The sequence below is a fragment of the Squalius cephalus genome (genome assembly GCF_949319135.1).
Source record: "Squalius cephalus genome assembly, chromosome: 1".
Taxonomy (NCBI): domain Eukaryota; kingdom Metazoa; phylum Chordata; class Actinopteri; order Cypriniformes; family Leuciscidae; genus Squalius; species Squalius cephalus.
Window position 1 is genome coordinate 57,366,675 of NC_137122.1, and position 19,052 is coordinate 57,385,726.

Genomic DNA, 19,052 nt, shown 5'->3' on the forward strand with positions numbered 1-19,052 from the left:
CCAAGGATCATCTGAAGAAGGCCTTAGTCTTCTCCTCGGACAACACATGTTCGAGTCGTAGCTGCCGTTCTTTGCAACTAAGCTCATCCGTGCCTTTCCCCTCAAAAAGGGAAATGATCTAACTTTCTCGGTAACTTAAATTCGAGTAAGCCTTTACATCGTCTTGCGAAACGACCCAGAAGACGAAGCCAGACGCAAACCAGCCGGACACGCGCGCCTCTTCTACAGCCTCACCAGACAGAGCACAGAATTCTGCAAGTAGGCCTATATTGAGTTGATAAAAGCTGTTTTCCGGGTGTCTATCTCTTAGGTCTGTGAATTAAGTTACCCTTCTTCCTCTTCTCTTTTCCTTTTTTTTCTTTCTTTCATTTCATTCTGATCACTTATGTTATTGTTTGGTTATATGTTGTTTGTTTATTGTTTGCATTTTTACGTACGTTTATATTCGTAGCTCATATAATCATAGTTTTGCATTTATTAAAATTCATAAATACTTTTCACTGTCTCCGTGTTTGAAAATCCACCAGTCTAAAGTCAATGAAACAAAAGATCTTAAGCTACAAGCTCGATATTAGACTACATTCAGTAGTTTTAATTAATAAACTCAGAAGGTTTGATGTCCGTGGCCAGAAGATCAAACTTTCTTGGAGTTTGTAAAGAGATAACCCTTCTTAACTGTGATAATCTCACCTTTATTCGCGGGACGAATAACGATTAGATCAGTTACAGAACCAGTTAATCTCTATAATTGATAAAATAAATGTACATGCGACTTATGAATTATGACCATGAGTCATAATTATTAATATTTCCAAAATTCCCTATATTCTTGAGCTAATTCAAATTTACCCAGAGTCGTATTCGTTACATAATCTAAAGGATTTCTTAAAAGTTGATCTGATAAAACTTAGGCACACACAGTGTCAAGAATCAGTGTATGAATCTCAACAATGGTGACAAACAGAATGTTCAATTAGGGAAAGCAAATTAGTAAGACAATTCAGATCATAATTTATTCATACCGCAATGCATGATGGGAGCCATGAATGAGTTTTGATTGGTGGCACCCAGGATGCACTGCAACATGCTTTATTATTGTCACCATTGTTGAGATTCACAGGCTGATTATTGATGTCAGTGTTTCTTCGTAAATTAATTTTCAATGTCTTTTGATCAGAACACCTTTTAAGAATTTTTGGATTATATTGAAAATGCTGAAAATCTTTTGCTGTAGACTCACAGTCATGCTGTAATCAACAATATACATTTAAGCCTGAGATTAGATTCTAAATGAGTTCAGTGATTCAGGTTAAATTATGATTATGTCAAAACATAACCAACACCACCTGATCAACTTTTCTCTTTGTTCATCTGGCAGTTATAACTCAGATACAACAGCCAAAAAAAATCTAAAGTTAATGATTTAAGGGTCAAGAGCCCAACTAAAGCAAACACTTATCTCCATAACGGTGTCTTAAAAAATTCAATTTTCTCCTTCCGTGATTCTGCTTGTTAACATCAGGTGTTAGCTTGATGTAAAGTGTCTTCAATAATGGTCAATCATCACTCAATGAATCACTTAAAGGGACACTCCACCTATTTGCATTAAGCTTTGCATTGTTAGAAACCCAGTCATACTATTGAATGGTCGTGCAACACTCTCTCATTTTCCCCTCAGACGGGAGAAATCCGTTATTTACCTCTTACACTTCCTCCTACAATGACGCAAAAATCGTCATTTTGCGTCATTGTAGGAGGAAGTGTAAGAGGGGGGGATTTCTGTTGAGACTACAGACACTCGTTCCTCATCTTTCCCAGGGGGCGGGACCCGCTCACGCTACAGACCTATTACAGATCAGTGGGTGGGACTTTACTCTCTGAAACTGAAAGCAATATCCTCCATCTTGTTTGAAGCTAAGCTAACAGGCGCTGTGGAGACAGATGTAAAGTAATGACAATAGCGGAGGAGAGTGCTCAATATGATATAGAAGAAGAGGATTTCGGAAGTCTGATGCTTGAATCAGGTGTTTGTGGCTACCTTTACAAGCCGCATTATAGCGAAGAGCAGCCGAGGCAGAAGACCTGCCTGCCGCGGACGAGGAGCCCGGACTGGCTCGAGTTAGGGCGGACTGGTGGCGCCGGTGATCTCACTATGCAACTACGAACCGTTACGAACACAGAGATAGAGTCCGTCTGCGGCAAAGAATTTCAACGATGACAATTTCTCCTGGACGAAATCTCTGAATCAGACGAGGACACGGACGTTTGTGTTGTGAACTATCCTAATTTCGCACCGCATATGTTCTGACTGAACATCCAGGTACCATGCAATAATTCACCTTTTCGAAAGAAATACAAACGAGGAGTAATGCACTAATGAGTTCGCCAACTAACTAGACATTTTGTGTGAAATGAATTTCAAGCTCTGGTGGTAGCTAGCCTTGTAGACGGAAGAGTGATTTCTCTTATAGGCAGATATGCGCTTTCTGGATTAGTGGGAGTGGCTTGCGGAGCTGTGCAGTGTGGTGCATTGTGGGAGTTGTTGTCTTTCATACAAATGCGTCCTGAAGTTATTTTTTGTCTTTCCTCGACCAAATTCAAAATTTATTTTACATTTCGACTACATATATGACCCACTTTAAATAAAAAACAATGTTCAAATGGGTGGAATGCCCCTTTAATTAGATCATTAACTTTAACACTCTTGAGTCTGGAGTCATATACACAGCAAAAACCCCAGTGTTAAATCAACACTGCTCAGAGCACATATGGTCCCACTCTACAGAGTGTTAAAATTAACACTGAAGCAGTGTTGAAGTTAATGAGATAATTAAATTAACACTGAAACAGTGTTGAAGTTAATGAGGTAATTAAGTGATTAATTAAGTGATGATTGGCCATTAGTGGTGACACCTGATGATAACAAGCAGACTCACTGAAGGAAAGAGAAACAAGAACAGAAAAAAAGAGAAACACAAGAACTACTGACTTTGAACCATTATTGCACTTATTATTTTACCAGTTTGACTTTATTTCTGTCATACATCTACACACGGTCTAAATTTAGATTTAACAGAAGTTTAGATGGTAATGTTTTATGGAATGTTTCGTTTCATGTCACCATTATGGTGGTCAGTGTTTGCTTTAGTTGGGTTCTTGACCCTTTACTGTTTAACATTAGTTTTTCTCTGGCTGCTCCAACTCTGTGCTTATAAAGCATATGTGTTGAGGCAAAAGAAACTGTGACTTTGGCTGTTTTTCCTGAAAGCATTGCAAGCCTAAATTGATCGTACAGACCATTTGTTGCAGTTGGTCTGCAATCAAGTAAGGCTTAAGATGCTTTTGAAAATGCAGCCCTGGTTATGATTTGATGATGAAATTACTAGTGACCTGATTTAATGATGGCACCCATCATTATAAACTGATTATCCACATGTTTATTACTTTTTCACTACAGTAGTTACTTCCAGCAATATTTTAATGATCTGAAAGTTTTAAAATCACACACAGACATCAAGAATCTACATATGAATCTTAACAATGGTGACAATCAAACAAACGCTTAATGTTGCAGTGCATGATGGGAGCCACCAATCAGAACGCATCAAACATCATGCATTGCAGCATGAATAAATTATGCAGCTGAATTGTCCTGTAATTTTCATTGTTTTTTCTGTTTGCTTTTATTTTGCTATTGTTTTGTTCTGACTTTAGTAGCTTGTTTTGTGATGTTCAGAGTTGATCTGTTTGTCACTAGTTTGTTTATTGTCACCATTGTTGAGATTCATATGCTGATTCTTGATGCCTGTGCGTTTTAACACAATAACTTCTTAGCACAAAGTATTTTCAAAATTGTTCATATTGCTGTTGGATCTCAAACTATAGAAACTCAAAGCTACAATCAACAATACTAAAACGAGACAACAAGCATATAGTCAACACTATACCTTCAACACTGCTTCAGTGTTAATTTTAACACTATGTAGAGTGAGTCCATATGTGCTCTGAGCAGTGTTGATTTAACACTGGGGTTTTTACTGTGTACACTCCCAGGAGAGTTCAATTAACACTGGAGTTTTTGCTGTTGGACCTCATATGTAACTTTTTGAGGATCAAAAAGCATTAAAGTTACATATATGTACCGGTTCTTTTAAAGGTTAAGGTACAATATTGTACCCTTGAGGGTACATCCTCAGTGACAAGCCATTGTACCCCTAAAGGTACAATTATGTTCTTTATTTTCTGAGAGTGTATCTAGAGCCAGCCCTGATTGGCTGCTTGAATCTCAATTTAAAAGAATGTCCAGTTCCGGGTCTTTCTTTCTTTTGGCCATCGGTGGAGAAGAAGTCATAGCACGGTTACTCATGGTTCTTACAGGACTTTCAACCGAGGAGGTCCTTCAGAAAATATCAGAAGCAGGCATAGAAGTAACCGACGTCGAGATGAAAGGACATGAAATGGACTTTCAGGCAAATGACATTTACTCGGATGATAATAATTTATATGTCACAGTTAGACATTGAGTTTAAAATGAAATGTTGGAAAATGTGAAAATGAAAAGGATTTAATAAATTCTGATTTTAATTCAGCGTGTGTGTAATATATATATATATATATATATATATATATATATATATATATATATATATATATATATATATATATATATATATATATATATCATTGTTGTCAACGATTGCTGTCAAAGCCAATTTTGTACCATTTTTGAAGGGTCCATTTTTGTATTGTTAAATAAAGGTACAAAATTGTCACCACAGGTACAAGATTGGTCTCTTAAGGTACAAATCACAATGATACAAATATGTACCCTATGCCAAGTGTACAATATTGTACAGCCCCAGTGACAAGCAATTGTACCCCTAAAGGTACAATTATGTACTTTATTTTCTGAGAGTGTAGGGTTCTTAGTCTCTGGCTGTACACCAGTCAGTGAACACTGACCACTTTAGGGCGTAAAGGCGTCTAGTAGATGGTGCTCTAGCCTCAGTGATAGTATTCAAGACCCTCTCGGAGAGGTCCCTGTATACCCGTTGAGGGGTCATACATGGAGGGCCCACACAGCAAAATCCCCAGAGTTAAATTAACTCTGTTTAGAGAACATTTGGTCCCTCTCTAAAGAGAGTTAAAATAACTCTGAATCAGAGTTAAAGTTAATGAGATACTTAAGTGATTAATTAAGTGATGATTGGGCATTAATGATGAACACCTGCTGTCAACAAGTTCTCAGCAGAGGAGGATTAAACAACTCCATAAACAGCATTACCAGCTTCACTTATTACTAACCAGACTGACTGTATTTCTGTCAGATGTCTACAGAAGGTCTTATTGAGAATTACCAGAGGTTTAGATGTTGACGATTTATTGAAAATGTATGATCACCATTATGGTGATGAGTGTTTTCTTTAGTTGGGCAGTTTGATTCTTTTTGTAAGTTTGTGGTTTTTGTAACAGTTTTTACCAAAACACATCATTTGTTACAAAGAAAACCAAAAACAAAGATGATCAGGTGAAATAGTTATTAACAACATATGGTAGAAACATGCACTTAACTCATGACTGTCTAAAAGTGATTATTTGATGTTATTAGATTATATTCATTAACAATGACAAGACAAAGACATCAAGAATCAGCATATGAATCTCAACAATGGTGACATGTTTCATGCTGCAATGCATGCTGGGAGCCACAATAGTATAAAACTCATGGCTCCCAGGATGCATTGCAGCATGAAACATGTCACCATTGTTGAGATTCATATGCTGATTCTTGATGTCTGTGTCTTAGAAGAAACATTTTTCCCCTATTATGTATTTAAAAAATTCAAAATGTCCAATCTGTGGCAAGAGAATATTGTTAGTGAATATAATCTATTAACATCAAATTATCACTTTTGGACAGTGATGATATAAGTGCATCATTCTACTTTTTGTTGTTGAAAACTAGATCACCTGAACATCTTTGCTTCTGGCATTCTTTTGTAACAAATTATGTGTTCTGGTAAAAACTGTTGCAAAAAAACACAAACTCACAAAAAAAAAAGCTAAGAGTCAAACAGCCCAACTAAAGGAAACACTCATCACGATAATGGTGACCAACCATTTTCAATAAATCGTCAACATCTAAACCTCTGTTAATTCTCAATACGAACTTCTGTAAACGTATGACAGAAATAAAGTCAATCTGGTCAGTAATAAGTGAAGCTGGTAATGCTGTTTGTGGAGTTGTTTAATCCTCCTCTGCTGAGATCTTCACAGATTTAATGTCTTATTTTGTCTTCAGTTGATTTCATCTGTGGCTGGAAGTCAGTTTTAGTTTTTGTGTTTCTTTTTTTCTGTTCTTGTTTCTCTTTCCTTTAGTGATTCTGCTTGTTGACAGCAGGTGTTCATCATTAATGCCCAATCATTACTTAATTAATCACTTAAGTATCTCATTAACTTTAACACTGTTTCAGAGTTATTTTAACTCTATGTAGAGAGGGACCAAATGTTCTCTGAGCAGAGTTAATTTAACTCTGGGGATTTTGCTGTGCACAAGTCGAGGCGAGGGTGCCATATCGTCCCGTTTGCCTGTGTGAGGAGATCCTTCCTCACTGGCACAGGCCAGGGGACCGCGTCCATCATCTGAGCCAGCTCTGGAAACCACACCTGGGTTTTCCAGAGGGGGCTATTAGGAGGACTGAGCATCCGCTTTCTCTGATCTGTTTGATGACCTGAGGGATAATAGAGACGGGCGGAAATGCATATAGAGGGCGACTGGGCCAAGGATGGGCCAGTGCGTCCCTGTTCTTCGAAAAGAATGTTGCGCAGTGAGTGTGGCTCTTCGAGGCAAAGAGGTCGACCTCTGCCCTGCCGAATACACTCCATATCATACAGACCGTCTGTGGGTTGATGTGGTGTCCTCTGATGTCTGGCAGAAACGCCTTCAGGGCTAAACAAACTGCTTTCATTTCCAGGCAGTTGATATGTAAGCTCTTCTCCGAGCTCCAGAGACCAGAGGCCGGAGACAGGTTTGCCCTCGTGCAGCGCCCCCCAACCTAGGTTGGAGGTGTCTGTGAAAATCACCTTCATCCTGGAGACCACACCCATGGTCACGCCCGACTGGTAACAGTCTCGGCTTTCCAGGGAACCAGGGCTCGTAAATAGCTGTGGTTCACCATAATGTGCAAGCGACCTGATCGCCACGCATGGGGCGTTATCTGAATGTGAAAGTAGGCATCTTTCAGATCCACTGTAAAAAACCAAGGTGGCCTAGTGAAGGGGGACCGATAACCCATGTATTATGTGCTTAAAACATACTCATTATATGCTTTATTTGGGTTGCTGTAAAAACAGCCAGGTGTGCAGGGCCGATGCCGCCTAACCGGAAGCAGAAAACGCACAATGCCGATGTTAAATCGAGCCTGAGGTCTGAAATGGCCTCGGTGAGGATGTGCAGCAACTCAGCGTCTGCCTGGTCTGCCTGGGTGAACAGGACAGGCGAAGGAGACTGTGAAGGAGACTGTGAAGGAGAAAGCGAAGCAGACGGGGACGCGGCCGGCGTGGGTTCGCTGAACTCCATGTGTCCGGGCTACCACTGGCTGCAGCGCTTCTTTTTCCGCAGCTGATGTAGTGCGGTGAAAAGAAGAGCAGAGAGAGCGGTGTCACCGTCTTTAAAGAGAGCTAACTGTGTCCGCAGCGGCGAGATCGGTAAACTCTCGCAGTGAGAGCAAACTCCGTCAGAGAGTGCAGCTTCAGCGTGGGCGGCTACCAGGCACGCGGCGCACTCTGTGTGCCCATCGGGCACGTGCAGACGGCATCCCCACGAGGTGCATGAAGACTGAGGCATTTGCAAAAACGCCTCTCAAATTTGCTCTTTTAGAAACTGTAGTGTCGCAGCGGCAAACACATAGTAGCAGTGAAAGTATATAGCGTTGTTTGCCAGATGGCCACAGGAGAACGGTGACAGAAGAGAAGCCGTTTCAAGGTGAGTGAAGAAGGCGCTGTCCGCTGTATGCAAGGCTTGTTCTGGCTGTAAAAGGCTTGTTTCCACAGCGAAGGCTTCAGAGGAGATAGAGACATGAAGTGTCGCTGAAGGAGATAAAATGTGATATTTGGCGAAATCTGAGACTATTTATAGACATAGGCCCGCCAATTCTGGCGGGCTATGACGCGCTGATTGGGCCAAGCATCAGAGGCGCTTCGCCATAGGGTGTGCAGTTGCCGCAGCACAGCCAATAGGCGAGCTAGACGCTCTGCTGTGTTCACTGTGCAGGTGCACTGCGTTTTTAATATAGACTTCAATATTTCTCGAGGAATGGAGTTTCCCCACTTCGTATTAGCTACGCAATACGAAGTGACAGTTCTCGAAAGGAAACAGTGTGTCCACACTACAGAGTCTTAAAGTTACTCTGAAGCATTGTTGAAATTACTGTGATAAATAAGTTATTGATTAAGTGATGATCATTATTGAAGACACCTGATGATAAAGAGCAGAATCACTGAAGGAAAGGGAAACAACAAGAACAGAAAAAATAGAAACACAACAACTACAACTGACTTCCAGCCCTTAAACATTATTGCACGTATTACTGACCAGTTTGCCTTTATTTCTGTCATCTACAAAAGTTATTATTTAGAATTAACAGAGGTTTAGATGTTGATGCTTTATTGTTTTATTTGAACACACATTTTTATACATTTATCAGTGTTTACTTTAGTTGAGCTCTTGACCTTTTATTTTTAATGCTAGATTTTCTGTGGCTTCTTCAACTTTGTGGTTGTGAAGCACATTTGTTATATACCGTATATACTGTATACCGTAGAAAAAATGCATTCTGGGTGATATTTGTCGTTTTCGAGAAAGTAGCCTACAGGAATATACTGTGAATTAACACTACTCAAAGTCGACACTCAGAGACTGTGTTCCAAATCACACCCTATACCCTCATTCACTATTCCCTACATTAGCTCACTAATATAGTCCACTTGACAGAGTGAATAATGTCAATGTTAATAATGTTAATGTTAATTAATTTTCTAAGTTAATTTAGACACTGATGAACACCTGCTGTTAACAAGCAGAATCAAAGAAGATTAAACAAATCCACAAACATCATTAACAGCTTCACTTACTACTAACCAGACTGACTTTATTACTGTCAGACGTCTATATAAGTTGACAGAGGTTTAAATGTCATTTTGTTTTCATATGATGTCACCATTATGATGATCAGTGTTTGCTTTAGTTGGCCTCTTGACCCTTGACATTTGAACATTAGTTTTTTTTTTGGCTGTAATAGCTGTGTCTTTAAAATATATTTGCTAAAAAAGCTGAAAGAAAACAGGTTCATGATGAGTTTCATGAAAATCATGAAAGATCATGCTGCAATGCATGTTGGGTACCAGCATAATACATTAAAATCATCCATGACTCCCAGCATGCATTGCAGCATGAATAAATTATGCAGCTGAGTTGTCTGGTTATTTTCTTTAATTTGTACTTCTTGCTTTTATTTTTGCTGTTGACTTTTAGTGGAGTATTTTGTGATGTTCAGATTTGATGTTATATTTTTGTTGATTGTCACCATTGTTGAGATTCATTGGCCGATTCTTGATGTCTGTGTGTGGATAACTGTAGCTGTAGTTCAAATGTTTTTAGTGAATGATGAGTTTTTAAAATGCTTCATAACTGATTGCACAGCATTGTTGATCTTTTGCTGTAGTTTCACAGTGTAGTAATATAAAATAAAGCTGTAATAAAACAACACATTTTTGATAAGGGATTAGACACAGATTGAGATCAGTGATCCAAACATTATGTGATGACATCATAATCAGCAACACCTGATCTCATTTTTGTTTACTTTGTTTCTGCCACAACACGTGTATGAAAACACACAGTTAGAGCAGCTAAAGAAAAACTAATGTGAAAGTCAAGGGTCAAGAGCCCAACTAAAGCAAACACTGATCTCCATAATGGTACCGTCAAATGAAACAAAACAACATCTAAAACTCTGTTAATTGTCAATAGGAATTTCTGTAGAAGTATGAAAAAATAAATAAAGTCAATCTGGTTAGTAATAAGTGAAGCGGGTAATGCTATTTTTTGGAGTTGTTTAAAGGAGAACTCCGGTCAATTTTAACATTGAGCTCATTTTTTTGTACATATGGAGTGCTGTCAATACAGAGAACAACGACAAAAATCGGTGTTGCCTACACCGAGTTATTCTATTTTTAAAATTTTAGTTTTGTACCTATGATCACGCGCGTGAACTCGGCAATCGACTACTTTGGACTTCAACCGAAAAACAGGATGTAAACAAAGGTATTTGCGCTGGCTTAAATAACATCATTTTTATACATTTCTTTCACATCTACTGCAGTCAGATTCACCGTGTTCACTCAGAAGGAATCACTCACATTTTCTGTGCACTTGTAATGACACATCAAGGATGTTAAGAGGCTAAAAGCAGGTTTAGTACTTGCCCTATTGAAGTCAACAGGGTGCAAATTTTAAAAATAGAATAACTCGGTGTAGGCAACACCGATTTTTGTCGTTGTTCTCTGTATTGACAGCACTCCAAATGTACAAAAAAATGAGCTCAATGTTAAAATTGACCAGAGTTCTCCTTTGTTTAATCATCCTCTGCTGAGATCTTGAGAGATTTAATGTCTTCTGTGTCTGAAGTCAGTTGCAGTTCTTGTTTCGCTTTTTTTATCTTCTTCTTGTTCCTCTGTCCTTCAGTGATTCTGCTTGTTAACATCAGGTGTTCATCACTAATGCTCAATCATCAGTTAATTAATCACTGAATTATGTCATTAACTTCAACACTGCATCAGTGTTACTCCTGCACTCTGCAGTGTGGACACACATGTGTTCATTTCAAACTGACAATTTTGCAGTGGAATTAAAAGGGTTAAATTTTCAAATAAAAAATAAAAAATAAAAAAACAGAGTAAAGCGTATTTTAAACAGTAACACACTATCAAGTGTCTATATGTTCTTTATTAATTGTCAGGGTTTGTTCTATGAATGGCTCTAAACAGGCCAAATAAGAGACTATTAACTACACAGCAAAATCCCCAGTGTTAAATTAACACTCCTCAGTGTTTATATGTGTCCACACTACAGGGTGTTAAAAATTAACACTGAAGCAGTGTTGAAGTTAATGAGTTAATTAAGTTAACACTGAAGCAGTGTTGAAGTTAATGAGATAATTAAGTTAACACTGAAGCAGTGGTGAAGTTAATGAGATAATTAAGTTAACACTGAAGCAGTGTTGAATTTAATGCGATAATTAAGTGATTAATTAAGTGATGATTGGCCATTAGTGGTGACACCTGATGATAACAAGCAGACTCACAGAAGGAAAGAGAAACAAGAACAGAAAAGAGAAACACAAGAACTACTGACTTCGAGCCATTATTGCACTTATTATTTTACCAGTTTGACTTTATTTCTGTCATACATCTACACACGGTCTTATTTAGATTTAACAGAAGTTTAGATGGTAATGTTTTATGGAATGTTTCGTTTCATGTCACCATTATGGTGACCAGTGGTTGCTTTAGTTGGGCTCTTGACCCTTTACTTTTTAACATTAGTATTTCTCTGGCTGCTTCAACTCTGTGCTTATAGAGCATTTGTGATGTGGCAAGAGAAACTATGACTTTGGCTGTGTTACCTGACAACATCACAAGCCTAATTTGATCGTATAGACCATTTGTTGCAGTTGGTCTGCAATCAAGTTAAGTTTAAGATGCTTTTGGAAATTCAGCCCTGGTTATGTTTCAATAATGAAATTACTAGTGGCCTGATTCAATAATGTCCCCCAGCATTATAAACTGATTATCTAATTGTTTTATTAATTTTTCACTACAGTAGTTACTTCCAGCAATGTTTTAAAGATCACACACAGACATCAATAATCTACATATGAATCTCAACAATGGTGACAATCAAGCAAATGCTTAATGTTGCAATGCATGATGGGAGCCACCAATCAGAACGCATCAATGGCTGACATCATGCATTGCAGCATGAATAAATTATGCAGCTGAATTGTCCTGTAATTTTCATTGTTTTTTCTGTTGGCTTTTATTTTGCTATTGTTTTGTTCTGACTTTAGTAGCTTGTTTTGTGATGTTCAGAGTTGATCTGTTTGTCACTAGTTTGTTTTTTGTCACCATTGTTGAGATTCATATGCTGATTATTGATGTCTGTGCGTTTAAACACAATAACTTCTTTGCTCAAAGTATTTTCAAAATTTTTGATATTGCTGTTGGATCTCAAACTGTAGAATCTCAGAGCTACAATCACCAATACTAAAACAAGACATCAAGCATATAGTCAAAGATTTAGACTCTGAATGACATCAGTGAATCAGGACACTACATGATAATGTTTTTATCATCAAAACATATTGTGAGCAGGTCATGTTTTCTCTTGCAGTAACAAATGTGCTTTATAAACACAGAGTTGTAACAATCAGAGAAAAACTAATATTAAAAAATGAAAAGAGTCAAGAGCCCAACTAAAGCAAACACTGACCACCAAAATGGTACCTTGAAAAGAAAAATTCCATAAAATATTACCGTCTAAACTTCTGTTGGATCTCAAGAACTTTTGTCGATGTATGACAGAAATAAAGTCAAACTGGTAATAATAAGTGCAACAATGTGTAATGACTCGAAGTCAGTAGTTCTTGTGTTTCTCTTTTTTCTGTTATTGTTTCCTTCAATGATTCTGCTAATTAACATCAGGTGTCACCACTAATGGCCAATCATCACTTAATTAATCACTTAATTATCTCATTAACTTCAACACTGCTTCAGTGTTAACTTAATTATCTCATTAACTTCAACACTGTTCAGTGTTAATTTTTAACACCCTGTAGTGTGGACACATATAAACACTGAGGAGTGTTAATTTAACACTGGGGATTTTGCTGTGTACCATTATTCATTTTAATTAAACTAATGTCTAATTAAAATGTCCATAAATGCATAAAACTGATCAGAGATCAGATAAAACCCACAGACACTTAACAGAGATTATCACCCCCAGCGGTGAACCATTGAAATTTCGAAGTGTTTTGAAACAGTTATGACGTAATGAAGCCTTGTTTACTGAAATCACATGAGTCAGTTTGATGCACACTCCGAACCATTTATTCGGAACAAAAGATTTGTAAATGTTTCAGTGCTTCATGAAGAAGTGTTTTGAAATGGCCATCACTACAATTAACAGTAAATTACTGGCAACAGTGGGGGTTTTTTTTACAGGAATTTACTGTAAAAAAAAAAAAAGCCTGGTATAGTCTAACAGTGTAACGTCAAGAAATCTGCAGATGTTTTGCTTTCTCTGAACCAACATTGAATATTTGGAGTACGTTCTTGTAACAAAACTCTGTTTTTTTCACAGGGGTTTTCTGCGGTGCGACCTTCTGTCTAATTGGCATCAGCATTTTGGAGACCATCTTTGTGAATTATCTGAAGATTAAAGGAGCTAAGAAGAGATCAGTGGAAACTACAGCTGCTGTTACTGGACAAGATTGTAAGAGTCGACACAACATCAGATTATGAGGAACTTTTTCATGTATTTTATACTAGGGCTGGGCGATATATATCGCGATATTGTTATGCACATCTCGTCAGTAAAGCCGGTTCCTTGATTAGTAGTAAATCACCATCACCTGCTTTCAGATGGAGCAGCATTTACTACAAAGAGCCGTAGTTAACTGACAAGCTGAGCCATATCGCATTAATATCGCGGACGTATCGCCAGCGATAATTAATGCGATATGGCTCAGCTTGTCAGTTAACTACGGCTCTTTGTACACAGCAAAAACTCCAGTGTTCAATTAACACTCCTGGGAGTGTATGAGTCCACACTCAAGAGTGTTTAAGTTAATGAGATAATTAAGTGATTCATTTAGTGATGATTGACTATTATTGAAGACACCTGATGTTAACAAGCAGAATCACTGAAGGAGAAAATCACAAATTGTAAGTTACCGTTATGACGATCAATGGTTGCTTTAGTTGGACCCTTGACCCATATATTATTAACTTTAGATTTTGTTTGTCTGTTGTTTCTGAATTATAATCACCAGTTGAACAAAGAAAAAAGTGATCTGATGGTGTTGGTTATGTTATGACAAACATCATTTGAACTTGATCACTGAACTCATTAAAATCCTTCTTTCTGACTTCAATTTATATTGTTGGTTAGTGAATCTGCATAAATGCCCAGAATTTTTTAATAATATAAAGGATTTCTTAAAAGTTGTAAAAAAAAAAAAAAAAAAAGTCATTCTTTTAGGCACACACAGATGTCAAGATTCAGTCTATGCATCTCAACAATGGTGACGAGCAGAATATTCAATTAGGAAAAGTAAATTAAATAGACAATTCAGATCATAATTTATTCATACCGCAATGCATGATGGGAGCCATTAATGAGTTGTGATTGGTGGCAGCCACTGCAACATGCTTTATTATTGTCACCATTGTTGAGATTCACAGGCTGATTATTGATGTCTGTGTTTCTAAATGAATTTATCTGAATGTGTTTTGATCAGAACAATGTTTATTAAATATTTTGAATTAGAAGTAAAGTACTGATAATCATAGGCTGAAGAATCACTAAACTGCTGCTAACAAGTTAAACCAGACTAGCTCAATAAGTTTCCTTTTTCAGATCACAGCATGATTATGTCAAAACATAACCAACACTATAAAATAACATTTTACTTTGTTCATTTAACTGTTATAAATCAATAACAGCAGACAAACAACAGTAAATATTAAAGTAAACATGTAATGGTCTAGATAGAGCCCAACTAAAGCAAACACCCATCACCTTAATGGTAACTTACAATTTGTGATTTTCTTCTTCAGTGATTGTGCTTGTTAACATCAGGTGTCTTCAATAATGCTCAATCATCACTAAATTAATCACTTAATTATCTCCTCAGCCCTAAATGCCGCTTCATCTGAAATTAGGTGAAGGCGATTTACTACTAATCAAGGAACCGGCTTTACTGACGAGATGCGCATAACAATCTCACGATATATATCGCCCAGCCCTATTTTATACTATTATTACACTTTAAAACCCAACAAGTTAAGCTAACTCATTTCATTTGAGGAAACCGATTGCCTCAATTCAATTAAGTTTATAAAAACAACAGTTTTGAGTACTCTGAACTTATTTTAATCGAGTTCAGTAAAACACTATTATTTCTTAATACACAATTAAAGTTTACACTGCATTTAAATACTTTATATAGCTGAAACTTCACTTTGAGTAAAAACAGTGAAATGACAAACTTTAAATGAACTCAGAGCATTTGCAGTTACTGTTAGCGCACAATGTCACACACAAAGTCAAATTCAGTAAGTTAAGCTAACTTATTACATTTGAGGACACCGATTGCCTTAATTCATTGTAAAACCCAGCAAGTTAAGCTAACTCATTTCATTTGAGGAAACCGATTGCCTCAATTCAATTAAGTTTTTAAAAACAATAGTTATGAGTACTCTGAACTTATTTCAGTTGAGTTTACTAAAAGTAGATATACATTGCAGTCAAGAAATTAAGTGATTAAGTGATTATTGAGCATTAGTGATTAACACCTGCTGTTAACGAGCAGAATCAATGAAGGAAAGAGAAACACAAGAACTACAACTGACTTCCAACCACAGCCTTAGATGAAATCAACTCAAGATAAAAGACGTTTAAATCTCTAAAGATCTCAGCAGAGGAGGATTAAACCACTACACAAACAGCATTACCAGCTTCACTTATTACTAACCAGACTGACTTTTGTCATGCGTCTACAGAAGTTGTTATTGAGAATGAACAGAGGGTTAGATGATAATGATTTACTGAGTTTAATTTAAAGACACCATGATAGTGATCCATGTTTGCTTTAGTTGGGCTCTTGACCCTTGACTTTATAACACCAGTTTTTCCTCTGGCTGCTGTAACTGAGTGTTTATAAAACACATTTGTTATGGCACATATGCCAAAAGAAAATATGAGCATGTGGTTATGTTTAGATGATAAAAATCCTTATTTAGTGACTAGTTTCTCTGATCTTTTCCAGAGCCTAATCTCTGATTAGACAGGTGATGTATTACTTGTATTATTCGTTATAACTGATTCTGCAGTAAGGCCCATTGCTGTGATGATCAGATTTTAAAAACCTCTATGGTATCATGCTGACTTACACAGTAATCAAGAATCAGCATATGAATCTCAACAATGGTGACCATTAAAAAAATGATTTATGCCGCAATGCATGCTGGGAGCCATGGATAAGTTTTGTATTATGCTAGTACCTAGCATGCATCATTTTTTAATGGTCACCATTGCTGAGATTCATATGCTGATTCTTGATGTCTGTGTGAGTCTTAATAATGCAAAACTTTTTCTGTGAAACTTTTTGTGCACAACTATTTGTAAAACTCTTCATATCTGATGATCGCAAAATGGCTAGCTCTTATGCTGTAGAATCACATTGTTGAGTAAAACTAATATGTTGCCCTTTTAATCAGAGATCAGACTCTGAATGAAATCAGTGAATCAAGTCACCCGATCAGACTTTTCTTTGCCTTTTGTGCCATAACAAATATGTTTTATAAACACTCAATTATAAAAGCCAAAGAAAATCTTAAGTGCAAAAGTCAAGGGTCAAGAGCCCAACTAAAGCAAACGCTGATCTCCATCATGGTGACCTTAAATGAAACTCAAATCATCAACTTCTAAACCTTTGTTAATTCTAATATGAACTTCTGTAGACGAATGGCAGTAATAAAGTCAAAGTGGTTAATAATAAGTGAAGCTTGTAATGCTGTTCGTGGAGTTGTTTAATCTTCCTCTGCTGAGATCTTGAGATATTTAATGTCTTCTTTTATCTCCAGTTGATTGTGCTGTGGCTGGAAGTAGGGCTGGGCGATATATATCGCGATATTGTTATGCGCATCTCGTCAGCAAAGCCGGTTCCTTGATTAGTAGTAAATCACCATCACCTGCTTTCAGATGAAGCGGCATTTACTACAAAGAGCCGTAGTTAACTGACAAGCTGAGCCATATCGCATTAATATCACGGACGTATCGCCAGCGATAATTAATGCGATATGGCTCAGCTTGTCAGTTAACTACAGCTCTTTGTACACAGCAAAAACTCCAGTGTTAAATGAACACTCCTGGGAGTGTATGAGTCCACACTCAAGAGTGTTGAAGTTAATGAGATAATTAAGTGATTAATTTAGTGATGATTGACTATTATTGAAGACACCTGATGTTAACAAGCAGAATCACTGAAGGAGAAAATCACAAATTGTAAGTTACCGTTATGACGATCAATGGTTGCTTTAGTTGGACTCTTGACCCATATATTATTAACTTTAGATTTTGTTTGTCTGTTGTTTCTGAATTATAATCACCAGTTGAACAAAGAATAAAAAGTGATCTGATGGTGTTGGTTATGTTATGACAAACATCATTTGAACTTGATCACTGAACTCATTAAAATCCTTCTTTCTGACTTCAATTTATATTGTTGGTTATTGAATCTGCATAAATGCCCAGAATTTTTGATATAATATAAAGGATTTCTTAAAAGTTGTGTAAAAAAATAAATAAATAAATATTTTAGGCACACACAGATGTCAAGATTCAGTCTATGCATCTCAACAATGGTGAAGAGCAGAATATTCAATTAGGAAAAGTAAATTACATAGACAATTCAGATCATAATTTATTCATACCGCAATGCATGATGGGAGCCATTAATGAGTTGTGATTGGTGGCAGCCACTGCAACATGCTTTATTATTGTCACCATTGTTGAGATTCACAGGCTGATTATTGATGTCTGTGTTTTAAATGAATTTATCTGAATGTGCTTTGATCAGAACAATGTTTATTAAATATTTAGAATTATAAGTAAAGTACTGATAATAATACGCTGAAGAATCATTAAACTGCTGCTAACAAGTTAAACCAAACTATCTCAATAAGTTTCCTTTTTCAGATCACAGCATGATTATGTCAAAACATAACCAACACTATAAAACAACATTTTACTTTGTTCATTTAACTGTTATAAATCAATAACAGCAGACAAACAACAGAAAATATTAAAGTAAACATGTAATGGTCTAGATAAAGCCCAACTAAAGCAAACACCCATCACCTTAATGGTAACTTACAATTTGTGATTTTCTCCTTCAGTGATTCTGCTTGTTAACATCAGGTGTCTTCAATAATGCTCAATCATCACTAAATTAATCACTTAATTATCTCCTCAGCCCTAAATGCCGCTTCATCTGAAAGCAGGTGATGGTGATTTACTACTAATCAAGGAACCGGCTTTACTGACGAGATGCGCATAACAATCTCACGATATATATCGCCCAGCCCTAGCTGGAAGTCAGTTGTAGTTCTTGTGTTTCTCTTTCCTTTAGTGATTCTGCTTGTTAAAAGCAGGTGCTCATCACTAATGCTCAATCATCAATTAATTAATCACTTAATTATAAAATTATCATTCTGGGATCTAGAAATGTTCTATAACTCATTCAGTTTGAGTTCTGTTTCAGTCATTCAAGTTTCAGTAATATTTGAGTGCTGTGAACTCAATTGTATTTAGTACATATTACTGTTAGGTTTTACAGTGTTAGTGAAATTCCATTTAAGGTTTGTTTGCTTTATAGCTTTGGTACATATAAAAAGAAAACCTAATAAAATGAATCTTTGAGTAAATTAGACTCAGTGGAAAAAAAGAGAAAATATATACATGTTCCAGCATGCTTGTGCCTCTAAAATTGAGGCACAAGCATGCTGTGCCTCAATAATTGTGCCTCTAAAATTGGACAACCTAAAATTGGACAACCGGTTTAGATGGATGAATGAATGAATGGATGGACTCATTCATGGAAAATAGCATTATTAGCATTGAGAGATTATTAACTATCCCGCACTCTCGCCTGAAATCTAAAGGTGACAGAGCGTTCTCCGTTCTTGGTCCTAGACTGTGGAATTCG

General features: G+C 36.8%; 2 protein-coding genes across 2 annotated transcripts in view; one reads left to right on the top strand and one right to left on the bottom strand.

Moving 5' to 3' along the window:
* Positions 1-19,052, bottom strand: part of LOC307171758 (5-hydroxytryptamine receptor 3A-like) — a gene marked incomplete at its 3' end in the record, with an annotated part of 430,256 nt that overhangs the window by 250,463 nt on the left and 160,741 nt on the right. The gene's annotated exons all lie outside the window — the stretch shown is intronic.
* Positions 1-19,052, top strand: part of LOC307160361 (5-hydroxytryptamine receptor 3A-like) — a 106,207-nt gene that overhangs the window by 86,121 nt on the left and 1,034 nt on the right. The window contains exon 8 of the mRNA XM_079874425.1: positions 13,424-13,555. Coding sequence (XP_079730551.1) covers positions 13,424-13,555 — 132 coding nt within the window. The remainder of the gene's footprint in view (positions 1-13,423; positions 13,556-19,052) is intronic.